The sequence below is a fragment of the Girardinichthys multiradiatus genome, chromosome 12 (genome assembly GCF_021462225.1).
Source record: "Girardinichthys multiradiatus isolate DD_20200921_A chromosome 12, DD_fGirMul_XY1, whole genome shotgun sequence".
Classification (NCBI taxonomy): domain Eukaryota; kingdom Metazoa; phylum Chordata; class Actinopteri; order Cyprinodontiformes; family Goodeidae; genus Girardinichthys; species Girardinichthys multiradiatus.
The window spans coordinates 1,736,496-1,758,290 of NC_061805.1; the positions used below are offsets into that span (position 1 = coordinate 1,736,496).

Consider the following 21,795-nt stretch of genomic DNA (forward strand, 5'->3'; position numbering starts at 1 on the left):
CAAGGAGGGTAAGTCTGAAAAGGTTGTTGCTAAAAATGTTGACTGTTAAGAGAGTGCTATAACTAGGCACATTAAGAAAAGTTGAGTGGAGGGAAAAACACAGTACTTCAAGACCCATTCAAAAGATTGGGGGACACTCACAAGGCACCCCCAAGCCAAACTACTCAGAGAATAACAACCAGGTTTTTGTAAGCTAATACCAGCCTCTGTGTTTCTTTGAATTCTGGACTCTGAGAAAAAAGAAAATCATGTAACTAAATGATGTACAAATAAACAGTTAAGGGAAAGTGCATGTTTCTGTTGTTTGACCAGTTAACTGGTGCATATCTAACCAGTACCTTTGATTTAGGAATGAAACAATGTGAAGCTGAAACATTTAACTAACTTTAAAAGACTGCGTAACTTTGTACAAAACAGACATGGCCAATCTGATCTGCACGTCTAAGCTGACCTTCAGAAAACAAAATCAGGTATTACAATAGGTCATCCTGCATATCTCCGGCAAAATAAAATGGGCAATAAAATGTGCTGCCATTAAAAGGTGATAGAACCACAAAAGAAGGATCTGACATTTTGTGTCAGTGCATGTATGTGAAGGCCAGAGAGTTTCTGTCACTGCAGAACAAAATGGCATGTTAAAAAACAGCACAGGTCATTGCAGAGGTGTGATCTGGATTTGACCAAAGCTGAGCACAAATTAGAAAAAGAACAAAGAAATCAGCTGAAAGATGGGATGCTGTGAGTGATTGCTATGGGTGCACTCTGGCTGCACTTTAGAATTCCCATCACACTCCAGCAGCCTGTTTCCCAGAGGCCAACATTAATTGAATTGGCTGAAGGATTTCCTGCCCTCAGTTCCAAAAGGTGAGAAAACGAAGACAGCAGGTCAGCATGCCTTAATATCCTTCATCCTTTCAATAATCCTTCACTACAGATCTTCCTCTCCCATTAATCTAATTACCATTCGGCGAATGTTGAGTCCAGACCCATTTAGAGCCACTATCAACTTTTCAGTAGGCAGCAGGAGGAAAACAACCCTAGACCAATGGCTGGTAGCTGGCCAGGGTATAATCACATTATTGTACACTTCATTGCCCAGAAAGCAAGCCAAACAACAGTGCTCCATACTGAAACCGAGGAGAGCACTTTAAACACACAAATCAATCATCATCGCTTAGGAATGAGCTGCTTCTTATATTTCTGTGGATGTTTCAGCCAGCAGCTGGATGAACAGGAAATCCTCAATGCATGCCAACTTATAAACGTTGTGACTTCTACGGCAGGCTAGTGTGTTCAGATGCAGTGAAATATGCAATGTGTCATGTTAATAGGGTTTAGTGGCCTACTTGTTTAGATTGAGATCAAGTTTGAAACAGAACATAGTAAATTCATGCTGCGAAACCTGAGATGATGAATGAAAAGTTAGAAAAATAACAAAAATAATCCGTCCATACACATGTGTGTCTCGGTAGCTGTTATTAGTCCCCAAAAAGACTATTTATTAGGATTAACCACCTCCAGTTTCTCTGCTGAGAATCTTAACAATGACATCCAGCATTATATCATAATTCAGGATGTAAATCTACATGAAAATTATTTGTGAACTGTTGCTTACTTATCATTAATAGGCAGCCGTAAATAATTAATTCACTAGAATCTCAAAGATCCTCAGAGTCCTCAGAGAGAGGTTCTATCTTAGCCTAAAAATTCCTGCCAAGGACTCCTAGCTTAAGAGTGACTCACTTCGCTGCTGAGAGCGACTCTGAGGAGACGACAGAAATTCCTATCTGAGTGAGGAGGTGTGGTAGACCCCGTTGCTAGGTGTGACTGTCTTTTAAGAGCTGTGATTGGTTGTTACAAAAAAACCAAAAACAAATGCCGTCCTAGTAATCAATGGAGAGAAATTAACTGATGACAGAATTTAGACTGGATTCAGAAATAAGGCATGATGATGAAACTTAGCAAAATTTAATTAACTATTAATTATTTAAATGCTCATTATTCTGATGTGCTTCATGTTATGTTCACTCCCCATGCTGGTCGTTTTCCTAATTCATCTATTTGATTTTAATGTGGACATTCACCTGCCATTAAACTGCGACTGCCTACTTGTTTAGAGAGGTCTGAGTTGGTAAAACGACCCAAACAAAACGGAGAAAAAAATATGGAGAAAACCGAACTGGACAGAGGAGCAGAGCCTGCTGGTGGAGAAGAAGAGAGGAGTGTTGAAAGGTAGATTTGGTCCCGGCATCACAAAGAGGGAACAAAGAGGCGGACTTGGGAGCGCATTCCCGAGCAGATCAATGAGTTGTTCCCTCTGCTTTCAGCACCAGCATGGAATGTGAGAAGCTCTGGTACCTGCTGCAATCAGAAGCTAGAGAGAAGATTGCAGCACAGAAGCGAACTTCTCCACAGACATGTGGGTGCTGATGATCACCATGCAGGCTATGGCTGCAGATGTCATCATGTACAATACAGCAAACACTTCTTCACCTCATTTACATCTTACTTCTTTGTATATAGTGTTTAGATTATTGTACTGTATCTTATCTAGAGTGTGTATTTATTTATATACTTTTCCAACTTTTTCAAATTTGTTCAAAAGTTTACTTTTGAATGCAATATACTGTAAATATTAAAATTCAACTGTAGTATTTTTTTTTTTACTTTTATAACTTTTGTAACTTGTTCACTGTTTATTTATGGATATTCATTATTTTTTTCTATTATTTATTTGTCCTTGCTAATATTACCTTACGAGAGGCTGACCTTTAACCTGTCCTGCTGCTGAAACTATTTAATTTTCTTCTAGAGGGGATGATAAAGTTTATCTTATCTCCTTATTAAAATTTGTATGATTGTTATAGAAGATTATGTGCTCATTTACCCATCTGTTTAAGGGGGTGGAACCCTGCACGATCGAGCCGGTAGCGTTTTATTAATTCACTATTATTCATTGTACAGAGAATATCTCTCCTTTCTCTCTGTCTTTCCACCATCGTGTTTGCTTAAGACACTCTTAGGCTCACTAAAAGTTCTCCTCACTACTCTTAATATCTCCTTACGTTAGCAGCTCTCTTACAACCTAAGGTGCTTTGTGAATAACTTTTATCTTACCGTGGGAAAATTCTAAGAAAAATGTTAGAATTCGAAAAATTCTAAAATTCTTTCTAAAATTTTTAATATTCTTAGCAATACAGGACCTGTTCTGTTTCGACACACTTCAACTTGATGCGTCTGATGTGATTTAAAGGTGTCGCTTAAATCACACCCATGTGTGGTTTTTTTTTCTTCTCCTTTGTTCACTTGAAAAAATTAAGGGTTGTGCTAAAAATCTCGGGTAAGTTGGTAGTAGAGGATTAAATTTGGTCACGTGGTCTTCAGTCTGGACTTCAACCTACAGATGTGAGTCAGTCTCACATCTTGTCTTATTTCAAACAAGGTCGATACACAGATGGTCATTAGGTGTGCACCATTTGTTGCCTGGCGAGAGAATCAGTGCACCAGGTAGGTGTGGTTTGCACACCAGTATAAATAGTGTATCTGCAGAAGCATAACCCAAATGTCTCATTCAGATTAATCCCCAGCAAAACTGGCAGAGGTTCCCTAAACACTCATGAAAAAGCCAAGTCCTAAAGCCTAAAGGGAACAGACATTCACAAACACAAGGAGAAGGCAAGAGCACTTTCTGTAGGGTATCAAGAGACATTTACACAGAAGGGAAACACATCAAACATTACACATTTAAAAAAGTGGTGAAAAGTATAATAGTGAGACTAGCTGAGCTGGAGACCAGGAGAGCAGGGTGAAGCAGTGACCCAGATTATGGTCCATATCCAGTTTTCACCCTGAATTTAATGTTAGAAAACAGTCTCCTTCTAATGCCCAGATAGGCTGACTTCATCAATAATTGGATTTATTTCACAGAACAATAGAGTTAATCTAACTTAAAAAAAGATTAACAAAAACTTGAGTTAGTAAAAAGAGAAAAGGAATAACTAATCAGATCCGCAGAGTTTTAGACACACAAAGAATTACTGAGAAGAAGAAATCTGCTACTATTGTTTGTTGTATTTAATCAAAAATGAGACAGAATACTCTAAATTTAAATTTAAATACCTTTGGAGTGTATACACACGTTCCCAGCAATAGACAGCATGAAGATAAGCTGTTACCTGGAGTTCCACGTTGAGTCGAGGCATTGAAGCAGCTCTTCCCTGGTTCTCCAGACCTGAGCCAGGGACAGAAACTGTGCTACTGACGCTGTTCTTTATCTGTATCAGCTCTACTGACACCTGGACACACATTGATAACAAGTTCTGCATTACTGCATTCATCGACACTTCTTTTTCACCAGTTTAAAACTTTAAGGATATAATAATCATTACAGCTTAGAAAATGCAGTCACTTTACAAATCATATCCAGAGGTATGACAGTCTGCCAGTATCTGAGTAAAAAAGGTTGTGTTTAAAATAATAGCACTGCAACATAATTAACCAGATCAACCACTGTTTTAGATAGAAATGATTGTTTTATACAGCAACCACTTCACTAGAAGGTGTAGAAGCATAACAGAAGACAGACAGATCCAAATATCATTATTCACATGCTGCTCATTCTGTGCAATAGAATCATTAATTGAAAAGATGCTGTTTAAAAATGAAAGCAGATGGACCAGGTTTAGAGGTGAAGGTAGCAAATATTGTACATGTTGGTTATGGTGCATTCTTTTCTGAGACTCTGAGTAAAATCAGTCAATCCAGACATTGTTCAGAAGAACAGTATACTTTGATTAAAAAGTTAAGTGTAGAGGGAAGAACATATAGAGAAGAGCAGAAAATGAAATGTTGCTCGGGTAAAATGATCTGAAATAATTTTCAATTTGAAACCAAAACCACAAAGAAGTGGAAGAAAACTACTATTGGAGTGGGTAAAAGACTAGCCAACATGACACACACCCACCCAGTAATCAGCTCCAGGGTGATCAAAGAAGATCTACAGTTACTATGTGAAGCCAGAAGTTGGCGGAGTCCATGTAGCACAAATGTGAAACAGTTCTTAGAAGTGATCTTTTTACAACTAAATATTAGTTCAGTGATTCACAACACTGTCAGAGACTGATAAAGTGGTTCTATAAACTACAGCATCATGGTGGGTTCTGCTTTTCACACAACACAATTTGTCTTTATTCAATGATAAATGAACTGTACAGTTTACTGTGTTAATTAGATCATTCTACAACTAGCTAAAAACAGATAATATGTTTATCATGTTCTGATACATAGAAACCTGAAGCTGAAAAGGCTGTACCTTCTCTTTCCTGAATATACCTGTGTGTATGAAGACAGATTTTAAAAGGTTTATGGTTTATTAACCAAGTGTATCAATGCAAAAAGTTTTTGTCCACTGGTTAGATTTGAGGTACATTGATCATCACTGAGGAAAATGACACTAGTGTACTCTAGTTGGTCCTAAATGCACACAGAGGATTAACTCTCTAAATCCACATTGTCTTGTATCCTGTGATTGTTCAATATAAGTACAATCATATGATCATTCCAATATTGAATGTTCAGAGTGTGAAGTTAACTTCAGAAAAGAAAAACAGAACTTTTGGTATCAGGGTTATTGCTCCTAAAATACCATTAGTACACTTTGATGCTTTTCACTGACAGTTCAGAACATTGTTGAAATGTACTGTACATAAAGATAGAGTAGCGCCGCAGCTGTCCATGCTTGTCTCTACATTACCTGATTGACATTCTCCGGTGTGTCCACTGATGGGCCCTTGGATATGATTCTCTTTGGTTTAGCTTGGACCCCCTTGATGGGCCTCTCCATCCCGGAGGAAGCTATGGGCTTATATCTGGGATCATAACCTGGACTGCATGATACAATAGTCACAGCTTATTGCAATTATTAGAGCTTCAACACATAATATATGTTCAATTTATCAACAAAATATATTCCAAAAGAATTTGAGGTTTCCATCACATTTAGATAAAAGATACACATTGATTGTGTTAATGGGTATACAAATTTGGCAAACTGGTAAAAGCTCTCATAAAGAAACTGTGAGGTCTGGAACTTACAGCATGCCTCCGTTGTTGATGGAGTTTGAGCTGGCCACTTGATGGAGTGACTCTAGGTTTTGCTGGGATTGAAGAACACTGGCTGAGTCCTGCATGTGAGTCAGAGGCAGCAATGGCTTAAACAGAGCCTCAACCTTGCACTGTGGAGGAGAAATTGATGGCGACATGCTGAGGACATTCAGAAGCAGCAGGCATAATATTCTGGACCCAGGAATAATAATGTTCCTTTGAGCCACCTAAGAGTGGACACTAGGGGCAGAATATTGTTTTCAGAGTCATGCATTCAGACATTCTATGTGACACCTTGTGAATAAGGAAGCAAACATGCGTCTGTGGAGTGGATGTGCAAGTTTACTAATAACTCTCTGTCCAGTTTTAGTCATTCAAATTTGACTGGTACTTTAGAAGATAACCTCAGGATTCCTTTATGCTGAAATGTCACATTCCTTTTGTAAAACCCAAAGACCAATCTGTGGAAACAAGTTCTTTCTTTGTGTTTCTCAAATCATGCAGGTGTACAGTCTGCATTTCTTATGCAAGCACATGAGGGCATAGGCATTCAGGTTTACATTATAGCATCTAATGTGAGTGTGCTTCAGTGCATTTGTGTGTGTGTTTGTACGTGTGTGTCTAATAAGTGTGAAAGTTGTACAGATGTTTTACCTGGGTGCCAGAGATGGTCATCTGTTGCAACTGCAACCTCCTGGCTCGATTCTGCTTATAATAGTCGAAGATCATCAGCGCTGCATAAACCTTTCCTACCGTCAGCTCATTGGCTGACGATGTGAGGGGACAAGAAATAATGTGAGCAGGAAGAGAGGCAACTCTGCAGACTCAATGCTCTTCTCTCTTAATTTTGGCAAGGACATTTAACTAATGGTTCAGGAAAAAAATAGGCTCTTTGTTATATTCAAAGTAAGTAATTCAAATTATTTTTTTAGGAAGAATGTAAGTATTATAGCAGAACTAAAAGGAATCAATTTTTGCAGGTACAGTATGAAATGAAAAATGCTTAACAAGAAGGCAGCCAAAGCAAACCCAAGTCCAGTTTTGTAAAAAGCTTTGAACATAAACAGAAGTATGCTTCATGGAAAGTGACTCATTAATTGCAGTCAATGTTTAGTTTCTTTTTAGGGAAAAAATGACTTGATAATTTTTCGATATTATTCAGGTTCATGAAAAACAACTTAATTTCCTGGAAGAAATCTAATAGGAAAAATATGAGACCATTCCCACAGATCTTAAACTGTTGAAACTTGCTGATTGACAAGAAACATGGACCTATTACCAACCAGGTTTAATGATTAGCCCTTTTATCCCTTTTAAAATTAACATATTTTTTTGAGTTCTTTAATGGAGTATCATCTAGCCTGTTCGAGTATTATGTAGCATGTCTGGGGAATTTTAACTATCAGGTGGACTTCGATAAATCTTTCCAAACATTTTTTCCACATTTTATGTGACACATATTCCGAACAATTCAAGTGCAAGACAGTTTTATTAGAGGACAAAATACACAAAAAATAAAAAGCTGCACTAACCATGAATGCAAGCCCAGTTAAAATAATACTTGAAGAACTCTTTGATTCTGTTCTGGCATTCAGCCGTCTTGAGTTCCTACCTCCCATAAATTAAAGTTAATCTGATCAACCTAAAATAAGGTTCTGCTGTTCTAGTTGAATATTTAGCTGAAGCCATCGTTTTCAGAGAGGTTACAAAGGTCAACAAGATCTTATTGTCCAAACATACGAGTCAGGAGATTGGTATAAAAAAAATTCACACCATTATATATACATTGTGTCACAATGAACACAGACAAGAATAATGTAGAAAATATGTGTTTTTTGTTTTTACATACATGGAAATGATTTTAATGACTTAATAAGACTGGGAGTCGGTATCAGCTGATGCCCGTTTTTTAAATGACTTGGATCAATGTCAGGGGCATAATTTACAAGAGATCATCATCATCAGAACCAGCAGCTCTAAAAGTAGAGTAACACTACAGCCAGATCTGTCTTTTTAACTTCCTAGATTTAACAACAATACCTTCATCTAAACCATCCTCTAAGAGGTTTTTCTCATAACTGACACTCCAGGCACATGTAAATAAACATTTACCTAAAATCCTGATCTTGATCCAGAATTCCTAGTCTGTTGTCTTGTTTATACTGAAGTGATCTATTTTAATGGTTTCAGTCAGGAATCAAAGCTTGTCACACAGAAACAACCACCATAGTTACTTTAAAATGAAGCTTCTTAATTTGCTGCAATTGTTGCATGTCAGTCTTGGAGGTTGTGGAGACCATAGATCAGTCTTAGCCAGGAGTGAAGGCCTATGCAGATATCAACGCACTAGCTAAAAATAAAACAGATACTTACATTTGTGTGGCGTCACCAACAGATCCATGGTCTTCTGAGAGAGGCTGGGCCAAACAGTCGATATGTCTTTCTTTAACTCAGCATCCATTAATCGCTGCATCACCATCCCTGGAAATCACCACAATAAGTACAAACTTTGGAATGTACAGCGGGAAAGGTTGCTCAGCTAAAAAAACATGCACAGCAGGCTGTTTGATAGGGGTACAGTTCTAAATCTAACATTTTAAAACTAAATCTTATCCCCTTTACATATCATAGGATATGTCCCAAACTTTAATCTGATTTTGAATAGGTTGAAAGAACAACATCAAAGTACATGCTGTAGGTTGATAGTGGGTGACTAAGTTTTGATGCATCTAAATGAGTGAAAAAAAAAATCTCAATATTCGCTATCTGACCTGTTGACCGCCAACATGGGTTCATTAAAACAATTTGGCGGGTCCTGACCCCTCCCTGGATTTTTGTTGGTGCATCCCTATTCTGAAGTGATCAATTTTAACCATTGCCACCACTGTTTTGTGGTTATTGCATCAGTCATATAGTAAAATCTTGAAATGTCATGTGTGGTTTAGGTAATTTACTCTATATACACTATATACTTAGCCTTTTCCACCATTTAAACATAATTCAATTAGATTTTTACAAGCCTGGAAGATTACCCACATCTTATCTTTTATAGTTTTTGCAAACAAAAAAACACTTGTGCATTTTGTGGACATTTGTGAGTTCATCTGACCTGAGGCCAGCTTGATCTCCAGTGCAGTACGAATCAGAGCCATCAGTGTGGAGGTAAAGTGGACTGTGTTGTCATCAGCGATGGGCATGTTCATTTTGACAAGTCGCTGTGGAGAGAATTAGGTGACAGAAGTAACATTATGATGTGATAAAACTTCCACCTCCAAATATCCAATCCACTTAGAGAAATCAATCTGTGTGCTACTGTAACAAAGTATTTTCTATTAGTTTTTGATTGATTTTGTTATATTTGCTTTCATTATTTTGTAATTATACAATTTTACTTAGACTCAATTCAGCACACAAAAAGTCTTCTCTACATACATGTACAGACAGACTAGACATCCACATTAATTGCTATTGGCTACATTATGCAATATTTTGCAAGTCGAAGTGCACTGGGGCAAGACCAACATTGACCAAAAAAAAGGTGAGAGAAGGCATGTAACGCATAACCATGAAGGTGTCTGGACAGTTGCAGGAGCTCGACTCTGTGGTTACCATCCTAGAAATCATCAATTCAGGAGTTGAAGAGACTGAACATGCTGTAGATGTAAAGTGGCAGCTACCAATAAACAGTATCCATTCCACCAAGCTGGGCTAGCCTTAGCAGAGAGATTCAGAAGTAGTTTTATACAACACTAATGGCATCACTAGATGCAAAAAAAAAAAAGATCGTTGTAAGAGTTGAGCTCCCCTGAACACAAAAAGCATTCATCTATATGTTCTAATGGTGGCAGAGCAGAGAGGACCAGAGAATGAGGCGGGATGGAGAGCTGAGGGACCGACACAAACCCCCCCCCACCCCCAGTCCCAACACACACACATAGACACACACACACACACACACAGACACACAAGCAGACATTAATCAGAGTCAAATAAATGTCAGTTGTTCAAATAATGAATATTAATGGCCTGCACTTGTCTAGCTCTTTATCAAGTACGAGGACTCCAAAGCTCTATGCACTACAAGATGGCGCCGCAGATGATCGCCTCGGCGTGTTGGTGCGCATTGTTTTGTTTTGTTTTTTGCTTTAAAACGGTCTTCTGTGATGGTACCCGGAGCTCTCTCACCAGAGAAGAACTCATGAACATCAGGGCTACTACACCAGAGGAGTTATTTCCCACTTTTCTGCCTACTGCTCTGGAATTTTTGGACATTCTAGTCAAAGGTGCGCTCACCTTTGCTCACGCGGTGAAACGCCGGAAGAGAGGGAAACGGGCTGGGGTGCTGGTACGTCTTCGCCAGCGTGGACTACGAACACTGTTACCTGGAATATTTCTCTCTAACGTGCGCTCACTTTCCAACAAAATTGAGGAACTACAACTGCTGTTGGGGAAAAACAGGGACTTTTATTCATCGGCAGTTTTGTGCTTCACGGAGACCTGGCTGTGTGGATTAATACCGGACTCTGCGCTGCAGCTGGCAGGATTCCAGCTCTACAGAGCGGACAGAGACACGGAACTCTCCGGCAAAGCGAAAGGTGGAGGAATCTGTTTTTACCTCAACAGCGGTTGGTGCAACGACGTGACAGTGATTCAGCACCACTGTTCTCCAGACCTGGAATCCTTCATCATAAACTGTAAGCCTTTCTATTCCCCCCGTGAGTTCGATTCGTTCATCCTGGTCGGTGTTTACATCCCGCCGCAAGCTAACGTGCAGGTCGCACAGCGCATGCTCGCCGTCCAGATACTGAGTGTGGACCAACCCGGACTCCTTAGTTATCGTCGTTGGCGACTTTAACAAAGGTAATCTCACCCACGAACTCCCCAAATATAGACAGTTTATAAAATGTCCGACCAGAGAGGACAATATTCTGGATCACTGTTACACCACCATCAGAGACGCTTATCACGCCGTCCCACGTGCTGCACTGGGCCAATCCGACCACATCATGGTCCACCTGATTCCTGCATACAGGCAGAAACTAAAGCTCTGCAAACTTGTTGTGAGGACGACAAGGAAGTGGAGCAGTGAGGCTGTGGAGAATCTCCAGGCGTGTTTAGGCTGTACAGACTGGGATGTGTTCAGGACTACTACCAACAGTCTGGACGAGTACACAGAGGCTGTGACTTCCTACATCAGCTTCTGTGAGGACAGCTGTGTACCATCATGCACCAGGGCGAGTTACAACAACGACAAACCCTGGTTCACAGCTAAACTCAGAAGGTTAAGACTGGATAAGGAAGAGGCCTTCAGGAGTGGGGACAAAGACATATACAGAGAGGCAAAGTACAAGTTTGGCAAGGCAGTGAAAGCGGCCAAACGACTGTACTCTGAGAAGCTCCAAAACCAGTTCTCAGCCAACGACTCTGCGTCTGTCTGGAAAGGGCTCAAGCAAATCAACAACTACAAGCCGAAAGCCCCCCACTCCATCAACGACCGACGCCTCGTCAACGACCTGAACGAGTTCTACTGCCGCTTTGAAAGACAAAGGGACAGTCCTGCAACCATCCCCCACGACGCCCCCCAACAGCTGCAGCCACAATCCACCACCCCCATCTCTCCAACCTCAAGAGGGGCCTTGGCACCTCCAACCCCCACCCTGAAGTTCCCCCCCACCAGCCCCCTACCCACGCCAAGGACGGCTCTTTCCATCCAGGAGAGGGACGTCAACAAACTCTTCAGGAGACAGAACCCCCGGAAAGCTGCTGGTCCGGATTCTGTCTCACCAGCCAGCCTGAAGCACTGCGCTGATCAGCTGTCTCCAGTCTTCACAGACATTTTTAACACCTCACTGGAGACATGTCATGTGCCGGCCTGCTTCAAGTCCTCCACCATCGTCCCTGTCCCCAAGAAGCCAAGGACCACAGGGCTTAGTGACTTCAGACCCGTCGCCCTGACCTCTGTGGTGATGAAGTCCTTTGAGCGCCTTGTGCTCTCACACCTAAAAGACATCACCGACCCCCTCCTGGACCCCCTGCAGTTTGCCTACAGAGCCAACAGGTCTGTAGACGATGCAGTCAACCTAGCCCTTCACTTCATCCTCCGGCACCTGGACTCCACAGGAACCTATGCCAGGATCCTGTTTGTGGATTTCAGCTCTGCCTTCAACACCATCGTCCCAGCTCTGCTCCAGGAGAAGCTCTCCCAGCTGAGTGTGCCCGACTCCACCTGCAGGTGGATCACTGACTTCCTGTCTGACAGGAAGCAGCGCGTGAGGCTGGGGAAGCACGTCTCTGACTCCCTGACCATCAGCACCGGTTCCCCCCAAGGCTGTGTTCTCTCTCCTCTGCTCTTCTCCCTGTACACCAACAGCTGCACCTCCAGTCACCAGTCTGTCAAGCTTCTGAAGTTTGCGGACGACACCACCCTGTTCGGACTCATCTCTGATGGTGACGAGTCCGCGTACAGATGGGAGGTGGACCATCTGTTGGACTGGTGCAGCCAGAACAACCTTGAGCTCAACGCTCTAAAGACAGTGGAGATGGTTGTGGACTTCAGGCAGAACCCAGCCCCACCTACCCCCATCACCCTCTGTGACTCCACAATTGACACTGTGGAATCTTTCCGCTTTCTGGGAACCATCATCTCCCAGGATCTCAAGTGGGAGCCAAACATCAGCTCCCTCATCAAGAAAGCCCAGCAGAGGATGTTCTTCCTGCGGCAGCTGAAGAAATTCAACCTGCCAAAGACTATGATGGTGCACTTCTACACAGCCATCATTGAGTCCATCCTCACCTCCTCCATCACCATCTGGTACACTGCTGCTACAGGAACTGTACACCTCCAGGACCCTGAAGCGGGCAGGGAAGATTCTGGCTGATCCCTCCCACCCTGGTCACAGACTCTTTGAGACTCTCCCCTCTGGCAGGAGGCTGCGGTCCATCCGGACCAAAACCTCACGCCGCAAGAACAGTTTTTTCCCATCTGCCACCAGCCTGGTTAACAAAGCCCGGAAACCACCCTGACACTCTCCCTTTCACCCACACCCCCACTTTTTTTGCTGACAGGACACCTGTAACTTGTAACTCTATGCGTTACATTAACGCTCAGCTTGGACTCCTGCTTTACTTGCACTGCCATACTTGCACAATGATCACCTGCACTGTTGTATTGCTCTTGCATCTTATACTGCTCTATATTTACTCTCACTCACTTAAAACTGTGCACATATATTTATATTATATTGTAGATATGTTTATACTGTTTAATTTGTACTGTATTGCACCGAGTACACCAAAACAAATTCCTTGTATGTCCAAAAACGTACTTGGCAATAAAGCTTTTCTGATTCTGACTCTGAATCAGTTATCCACCCAAACATACACACATTCACACACTGGCAGTAAGCTACTGTGTAGCCACCGCTGTCCTGGGGCAGACTGACAGAAGTGGGGCTAAAATACACAGGCGCCATCAAGCCCTCTGACCATCATCAGCAGGCACGGAGGGTGAGGTGTCTTGTGCAAGGACACAACAACTGAGAAAGATGGAGTGGGGGTTCCAACCGGCAATCCACCGGTTATAGGATGAACCCCTACCACATAACGACCATCAACCCAGGTGATAAAAAGGGTGTGATAAAAAATATGCAAAATAAATATAAAATAATAGACACCACAGTCACACTAGTTACCTACAGCGCTTTAAATACAGTTAAAAACAAAACAGTTTTTGCTGCAGTTAAGAAAACAACAAAAACAGAATCAATAAATTCTATGTAGGCACAGTGAGGTAATGTTGTGGTTTGTTGGAGCTGTGTAGGACCAAAGTCCAGAGCAGAGTGAAGAAGCGGCAAGGTGAGTTGAATAATTATATACTTGAATATTTAATAATGAAAACAGGAGCTTACAATATTTCCAGGTCTTGGAATAATGGCGGATAACGAGGCTGGAATAACTCAGGGTAGAAAACAGGCAAGAACCAATTGGACATGGCAACAGGTAGCAAGCAGGAGAAACCAGTAGTGAGAACAGAAAACCAGAGAGTATGGACAAGTGAATTAAGGCAGCCAATCAAGGAGAGAATCAGGAGCAGCTGGTGTGGGAGAGAGACAGAAGGCAAATGAGGGAGAGTGAACAATAAACACCGATGAGCAGGGAGTGCAGGGGGGTAACATAAAACATCTAAGGGAACTGAAATGAGTAAACAATGGGACTGTCAGGGCTGGAGTTTCTGTTGTATGTTTTTGTCTGTGTTTTTTGACTCCTAGTAAGCGCTAGTGCTCAGCAGTGGTGGAGACAGGTGTTTTCCATCTCGGTGACTGAGTCCTGGAGTACTTAAGCAGGAAGCAGCCAGCATCTCGCTGCTCGAGTATTAGCCTCTGTGGTAGCTACTCAGCCAGCCTCGTATTAATTAAATTTATGTGTACTTTGCTTTAGACAACGTTTAACTTGTTCTTTGTTCTTCTTAGTGAACTGAACTGGTGACTACCTGGAGGTTACCCAGGCTGGCCCCAGTGGCTTCGTTCAAACACTAACAACGTTTTCAAGGACCTTCCAACAATTATACCGGCGACTACCTGGAGGTTACCCAGGCTGGCCCCGGTGGCTTCGTTTTGCACTAGCCCCTCTCCTAGGATCTCCCCCAGGAAGGAACTCTGGAACTTCCCTGGCTGGTTGCTTCTGGACCCGGATTCTCCAGAGACCATTCTACCTAACCTGTCCACCCTCCACCTCTCCGCTGACGCCTGCACTCCAAACTCTAACCCAAGTAACTAAGAAATCATCGGACTTACCATTGACTCCATATTCACTTCTTCTCCAGTCCGAATCCCTCTCCTCCTGGCGGATTTCCTACTCACTCCTAGTAAGAGACATTTCACATTAAGTTCCGGTTTCTTTTACAGTGCCACTTACCTGTCGTTTTTCCTTACAGTTGTTCATACCGATCCATTCTCCTTAAATAAACCTTTTTTCAAACTTGTACCCGTTTCCCTTGAGCGTGATTCTGTATGTTGGTCAGAGCCATACGTAACACTATGACAGAATACTCGAGCCTACCCGACCCAGCAGAGGCGCTCAAGAGAATTCTTTCCGATCATGCTCACCATATCCAGTCTCACGATTCCACCTTATGCTCTCTAACCGAACAGCAACGTCAGACGAATCAACAGCTCGAACAGGTAATCGCCATGTTACAGCTATCCTTGAACAAGACTCCCACTCAGCCGTTAGAGGCCACTGCAGCCAGCTCAGAGACCCAGCGTCTTCCGTTCATCCGTGACGTCATTTCCCCCAGTCCTGAGAAATTTTCAGGTGAGACCAGTGACTGTAAGGGTTTCTTGTTACAATGTTCCTTATTGTTCAATCGTTCCCCCCACTCTTTCCCCCATGATGACTCTAAGATTTCTTATGTTATTGGCCTTTTGTCAGGAAAAGCACTAAGATGGGCTGAGTCCCGTTTTCCTAGTTGTGTCCAGGTTTGTTGCACATTTTCTGATTTTGAGAAGGAGTTTAGGATAAATTTTTCTTTCTGTATTGATTATGTGGCTTCAGGTCGAAAGTTATGGACCATTAAGCAGTGGGGTAGACCGCTAACCGAATTTGCTATAGATTTTCGTATCCTTGCAGCAGAATCTGGCTCGGACAGCCGGGCCCTTAAATCTGTATTTTTTCATGTCCTAGGTGAGACTTTAAAGGATGAGCTTGTTTTAGTGGATGAGCCAGAGTTATTGGAGGATTTCATTGCTAAAGCCATTAGAATAGATAGCCGGTTAAGGGAGAGGAGGAAGGCCAGAAATGAACGCAGTTATGTTAGGACCCAGCCAACGCCTTTGCCTACTGTTAACCCCAAGCCTCCTTCCTAAGAACTGGCAGGAGAAACTGAACCCATGCAGGTGGGTAGGGCGCGCGTCACTAGCGAGGAAAGGCAGAGGCGCTGGCAGGCTAGGCAATGTTTTTATTTTGGCTCCATAGAGCATCTTGTAGCCGACTGTCTTACTTGTCCTCCTCGGTCAAAAGATCTGGTCCGTCGGTAGATGGGGACATACCGGCGGACCAGACTGTTTCACCCGAATCCCTCAGATTTTGTTTGCCAGCCACGTTACAACTTAACCAACAGGTCTACAATCTCTCTGCACTGGTTGATTCAGGAAGTGAACAGAATCTTATAGACTTGGATCAAGTTAAAGCAGCTGGGATCGAGACTGTGGGTTTAACAGCACCACGTCTTGTGACAGCCCTCAACGGTCAGGAATTGTCTCGTATTACTCACCAAACTAAACCTATAGCCCTCTTGTTATCTGGCAATCATCGAGAATTAATTTCCTTCTATGCTTTTCCTGTAGCTATGCACGCTATGGTGCTGGGTTTCCTTTGGCTTAGTAAACACAATCCTCACCTTGATTGGGTTAAGGGCAGAGTTGAGTCCTGGTCCGCCAGTTGCCACACAACCTGTCTTCAGTCTGCAGTCGCTCCCATTCCCCCTGACTCAGTTGTTGAAGAGAGTGAATTTCCGGATCTTACCCGGGTACCTTTGATATACCATGATCTTAAACAAGTGTTCAACAAAGCTAAGGTGCTTTCGTTACCTCCTATGATTGCGCCATTGAATTACTTCCAGGAGTTTCCCTGCCCACCAGCAGGTTGTATCCCATTTCTACACACGAGCAGCAGACTATGGAGAAATATATAGAGTCCCTGGCTACCAGCCTTATCCGCCCTTCTTCATCAACCCTAGGTGCAGGTTTTTTTTTTGTCAACAAGGATGGTTCTTTAAGGCCCTGTATTGATTATAGGGGGCTTAATAACATTACGGTTAAGAACAAGTTTCCCCTTCCTTTACTTTCTTCAGCTTTTGAACCTGTCCGTGAGGCCACAGTTTTCACTAAACTTGACCTTAGGAATGCCTACCACCTAGTTAGGATCCGCCAGAGGATGAGTGGAAGACAGCTTTAAGACCCCACTCAGACATTTTGAATACTTAGTCATGCCCTTCGGCCTCTGCAATGCCCCTGCTGTCTTCCAAGCACTTGTTAATGACGTCCTCAGGTATTTTTTGAACATTTTTGTGTTTGTCTACCTAGACAATATTTTGATTTATTCTAAGGACCTGAAGACTCACCAGCATCACGTTCATCCGGTGTTACAAAGACTTTTAGAGAACAAACTGTACGTGAAAGCGGAGAAATGTGAATTTCACCAGACCTCTGTAACCTTCTTAGGTTTTATTCTAGAGGGTGGACAGCTCTGTGCAGAGCCAGAGAAGTTTAAGGCTGTGCTTGAGTGGCCTGTTCCGGACTCACGGAAACAATTACAGAGGTTTCTCGGCTTCGCCAATTTCTACCGCCGCTTCATCAGGAACTACAGCCAGACGGCAGCACCATTAACTGTACTAACTTCCACTAAAGTGCACTTCCTTTGGAAATCCACTGCGGATCAAGGGTTCCGTGTTCTTCAGGAGAACTTCACCCAGGCACCCATCTTAAAACATCCAGATCCCTCCAGACAGTTCATTTTGGAAGTCGACACCTCCGACACTGGGGTGGGAGCAGTACTCTCACAAAGTTCCTCTAACGACGACAAACTGCACCCTTGTGGGTATTTTTCGCATCGGCTGAGCCAAGCCGAGCGGAATTATGATGTGGGTGACAGGGAACTCCTTGCTATTAAGCTAGCCTTAGAGGAATGGAGACACTGGTTAGAGGGTGCCATTCACCCTATTTTAGTATGGACCGACCACAAGAACTTGGCTTTTTACAGACTGCTAAAAGACTTAACCAAAGACAAGCCTGTTGGTTTCTTTATTTTTCTCGGTTTAATCTAACCATCTCTTTTAGACCTGGGAGTAAAAACTCCAAGCCTGATGCTCTTTCCCGGCAGTTTGCACCAGATGACTCTGAGAAGCTACCTGAAGCTATTGTGCCCCCTGCCTGGACCATCGGATCTGTGTCTTGGGAGATTGAGGAACTGGTCTCCCGAGCGCTAAGGATAGAGCCTGACCCTGGTAACAGGCCTACTAACTGTACGTATGTCCCTGCTGCGGTAGGGTCTAGGGTTATTCTGTGGTTCCACATGGCTAGGTTCTCTGCACATCCAGGGGTAAGCCGCACTATTTCCCTGATTAACAGACGTTACTGGTGGCCATCTTTGCACCAGGACGTCCGGGAATGGGGGCTTGCTTGTACAGTTTGCTCAAGAAACAAGAGTAGTAACCAACCCCCAGCTGGTCTACTACAACCTTTGAGCATCCCTATGCGTCCCTGGTCACATTTAGCTTTAGATTTTGTAACTGGGCTACCCACTTCCAAGGGTATGACGGTCTATTTGTCTATTGCTGACCGTTTCTCCAAGGCTTGTCACTTAGTGCCACTTAGAAAGCTTCCCTTGGTGTTGCAAATTGCCAAACTTTTGGTCATGCACATTTTTCGCTTACACGGTATACCACGGGATATTCTGTCTGACCGAGGGCCCCAGTTTATTTCCCAGGTTTGGCGACAGTTTTGCTCTATTTTAGAACCCAAGGTATCACTGACTTCAGACCATCGCCAATCTGACGGACAAGTAGAGAGACTCAACCAGCAGCTCGGTCCACACTTAGGTGTGTGACCTCCTCTGCCCCGTTAGACTGGGCCGAGCATCTCCCTTGGGTTGAGTATGCTATCAACTCACAGGTCTCGTCTGCTACAGGAGTTTCCCCCTTTGAAGCCTCATTAGGGTAAAAGCCACCTCTGTTTGCAGTTGACGAGGTTGACGTGGCTGTACCCTCTGTTTGCCATCATGTTCGCCGATGTGAACTGATGTGGAGACAAACAGTTCAGGCGCTCAATCGGACTGCGGCCCAGAACAAACGTATCGCTGACCGCAAGAGACGGCCAGCTCCTGTTTATCAGCCGGGACAAAGGGTTTGGTTATCTTCCCGGGACATCCCTCTCAAGGCCATGTCAACGAAGTTGTCACCTAGGTTTATTGGGCCTTACGTTACTGAGTCCTTAGTCGGTCCCTCTGCCGTTCGCCTCAGGTTACCTTCCTCTTTACGAGTACACCCTACCTTCCATGTATCTCAAGTTAAGCCCGTAATGGACTGTGGTTCTTGCCTTCCGGTCGAACCCCCTCCGCCCACCCTGGACAGGTCAGGACACCCGGTTTGGACTGTTCGTCGCATCCTTGACGCCCGTCAGCATGGACGGGGCTGACAGTTTCTGGTGAATTGGGAGGGTTATGGTCCCGGTCTTTTATTTGTGACCCCACTTCAATTTCTGAGGGGGGGGGTTATGTCGGGGCCGGAGTTTCTGTTGTATGATTTTGTCTGTGTTTTTTGACTCCTTGTAGGCGCTCGTGCTCAGCAGTGGTGGAGACAGGTGTTTTCCATCTCGGTGATTGAGTCCTGGAGTACTTAAGCCTTAAGCAGGAAGCAGCCAGCATCTCGTCGCTCGAGTATTAGCCTCTGTGGTATCTACTCAGCCAGCCTCGTATTAATTAAGTTTATGGGTACTTTGCCTTCGACAATGTTTAACTTGTTCTTTGTTCTTCTTAGTGAACTGAACCGCCGACTACCTGGAGGTTATCCAGGCGGGCCCCAGTGGCTTCGTTCAAACACTAACTACGTTTTTAAGGACCTTCCAAGGATTATACTGGCAACCACCTGGAGGTTACCCAGGCTGGCCCTGGTGGCTTCGTTTCGCACTAGCCTCGCTCCTAGGATTTCCCCAGGAAGGATCTTCCACACACACCTACCCAACGCCGAACACTGGAACTTCCCTGGCTGGCTGCTTCTGGACCCAGTTTCTCCAGAGACCATTCTACCTAACCTGTCAACCCTCCATCTCTCTGCTGACACTTTGCCTGCACTCCAAGCTCTAACCCAAGTAACTAAGAAATCATCTGACTTACCATTGACTCCATATACACTTTTTCTCCAGTCCGAATCCCTCTCCTCCTGGCGGATTGCCTACTCTTTCATAGTAAGAGACATTTCACATTTAAGTTCCGGTTTTGTGTACTGTGCCACTTACCTGTCATTTTTCCTTACAGTTGTTCCTGCACACCATACCGATCCATTCTCCTTAAATAAACCTTTTTTCAAACTTGTACCCGTTTCCCTTGAGCGTGATTCTGCATGTGGGTCAGAGCCATACGTAACACTATGACAGGGACTGCCAAAAGAACATAAACAGGGAGGAACCAAACCTATAAGGAAATACAAACTAAAAGATCTAACATAGAAATCCAGGGAAGTAATGAACACTTACGCACCAGAATTAATCAAACAAATTAACTGAAATAAGGCAAATGAAGAACAAGGGAGTACAGAGAAAAGTTAACAGAACTCAAACTCATAACCTCAAACACAAGCTGATTACGACAGTTAAAGCCTGTTGAGGCATTTCCTGCTTGCCTTAGAATCTTTAAACTTCTTTAAGTTTTTGGCATCGTTCAGCCGATCCATTATAAAGTTGAGTCATAGTATTCTTTTTCCCTTGAACCTAATGTCATTCTTTTCTAACTTGTCAGGAGATCCCATGGCCAGCTGTAGTTTTTGTTTTTTACACCAGAGACCACATCATGATTGTACCACCTCTGCATGAACATTTACAGTGTTCCCTGTGTGCTAAAGAAAAATAGTTAGGGAACCTTTGCTAGTACATAGCGTCACCCCAGGAGGAGAAAATCTAGAAACCTCATCTAATCTATCATCAGGCAAAATGTAAGATGAATTCCCAGTAAATAAGACAGGATGGCAGCACTCACCCTGCAACAGAGAGAAAATCAGGATTGGAACATGTTGCCAACTACGGAAACTCAATAAAAAACCATAACAGTGGAACCCGGACCTATTATCCCCTGAAAAAACTCCCATAAACCAAAAATGAAGACCCTTATTATTTATCATATTCTTGTAATTAAAGTTCTATTGAATATTCTTTTCTTAGTGTATGTATGCTTTGTTCAAATCTAGATTCCACCATCATACCAATATCGCAAGTCATGCCAGGGAAAAGCATGTGCTCAGAAAGATAATGACACCACCACATTTCACTGAGTTATTCCTTACAGCCAAGACAGCCCTGCTGATGGCAGCCTCGGTACATGGCTCTCTCGTTTTCTGCATGTTTTTGTGTCTTGGTGATGCTTTATGCCACCATTCGGTGGTCTAAACGTCTACACATCAAACAGTCTTCTCTTGGCCATTTTTACCATCATTCATTGACGAAGGTTTCAGGTAGATCCTGACCAGTGGGGCAGTGGCTCTGGGCCATACCACCAGAGACAGCAGAGAGGGAAGCGAGCCGTCTTGCACATGATGCTCCGACAGCAGGAACTACGCTCACCCTTGCCTTCAATTCACCTGGCAAATGTGAGTTCCCTGGCCAACAAGATGGACGAACTGCTTCTACTCACCTGTAAAAACTCAGACCTCTACGGATCTGCCACCCTCTGCTTTACCGAAACCTGGCAAAATGAGAACACTCCAGACTGCTTACTTCTGATACCGGGCTTTAAGCTGTTCCGAGCGGACCACAACATGGACTTATCGGAGAAAAAGAGAGGTGGCAGAATCTGCTTTTGTATGAACAAAGGTTGGTGTGGAGATACCAAAGTATTGAAGAAGACATGTAGTCCTGACTTGGAATCATTTCTCATAAACTGTAAACCATTTTATTCACCGAGGGAGTTCTCCTCATTTGTACTGGTTGG

At 43.3% G+C, this 21,795-nt stretch overlaps 1 protein-coding gene across 1 annotated transcript in view; it reads right to left on the reverse strand.

Moving 5' to 3' along the window:
- cacna1ba (calcium channel, voltage-dependent, N type, alpha 1B subunit, a) overlaps positions 1-21,795 on the reverse strand; it is a 150,692-nt gene that overhangs the window by 14,187 nt on the left and 114,710 nt on the right. Inside the window, exons 42-47 of the mRNA XM_047380421.1 lie at positions 9,212-9,317; positions 8,476-8,583; positions 6,757-6,869; positions 6,094-6,233; positions 5,753-5,885; positions 4,176-4,295 (exon numbers count right to left, since the gene is read on the reverse strand). Of these exons, the coding sequence (XP_047236377.1) occupies positions 4,176-4,295; positions 5,753-5,885; positions 6,094-6,233; positions 6,757-6,869; positions 8,476-8,583; positions 9,212-9,317 (720 nt within the window). The remainder of the gene's footprint in view (positions 1-4,175; positions 4,296-5,752; positions 5,886-6,093; positions 6,234-6,756; positions 6,870-8,475; positions 8,584-9,211; positions 9,318-21,795) is intronic.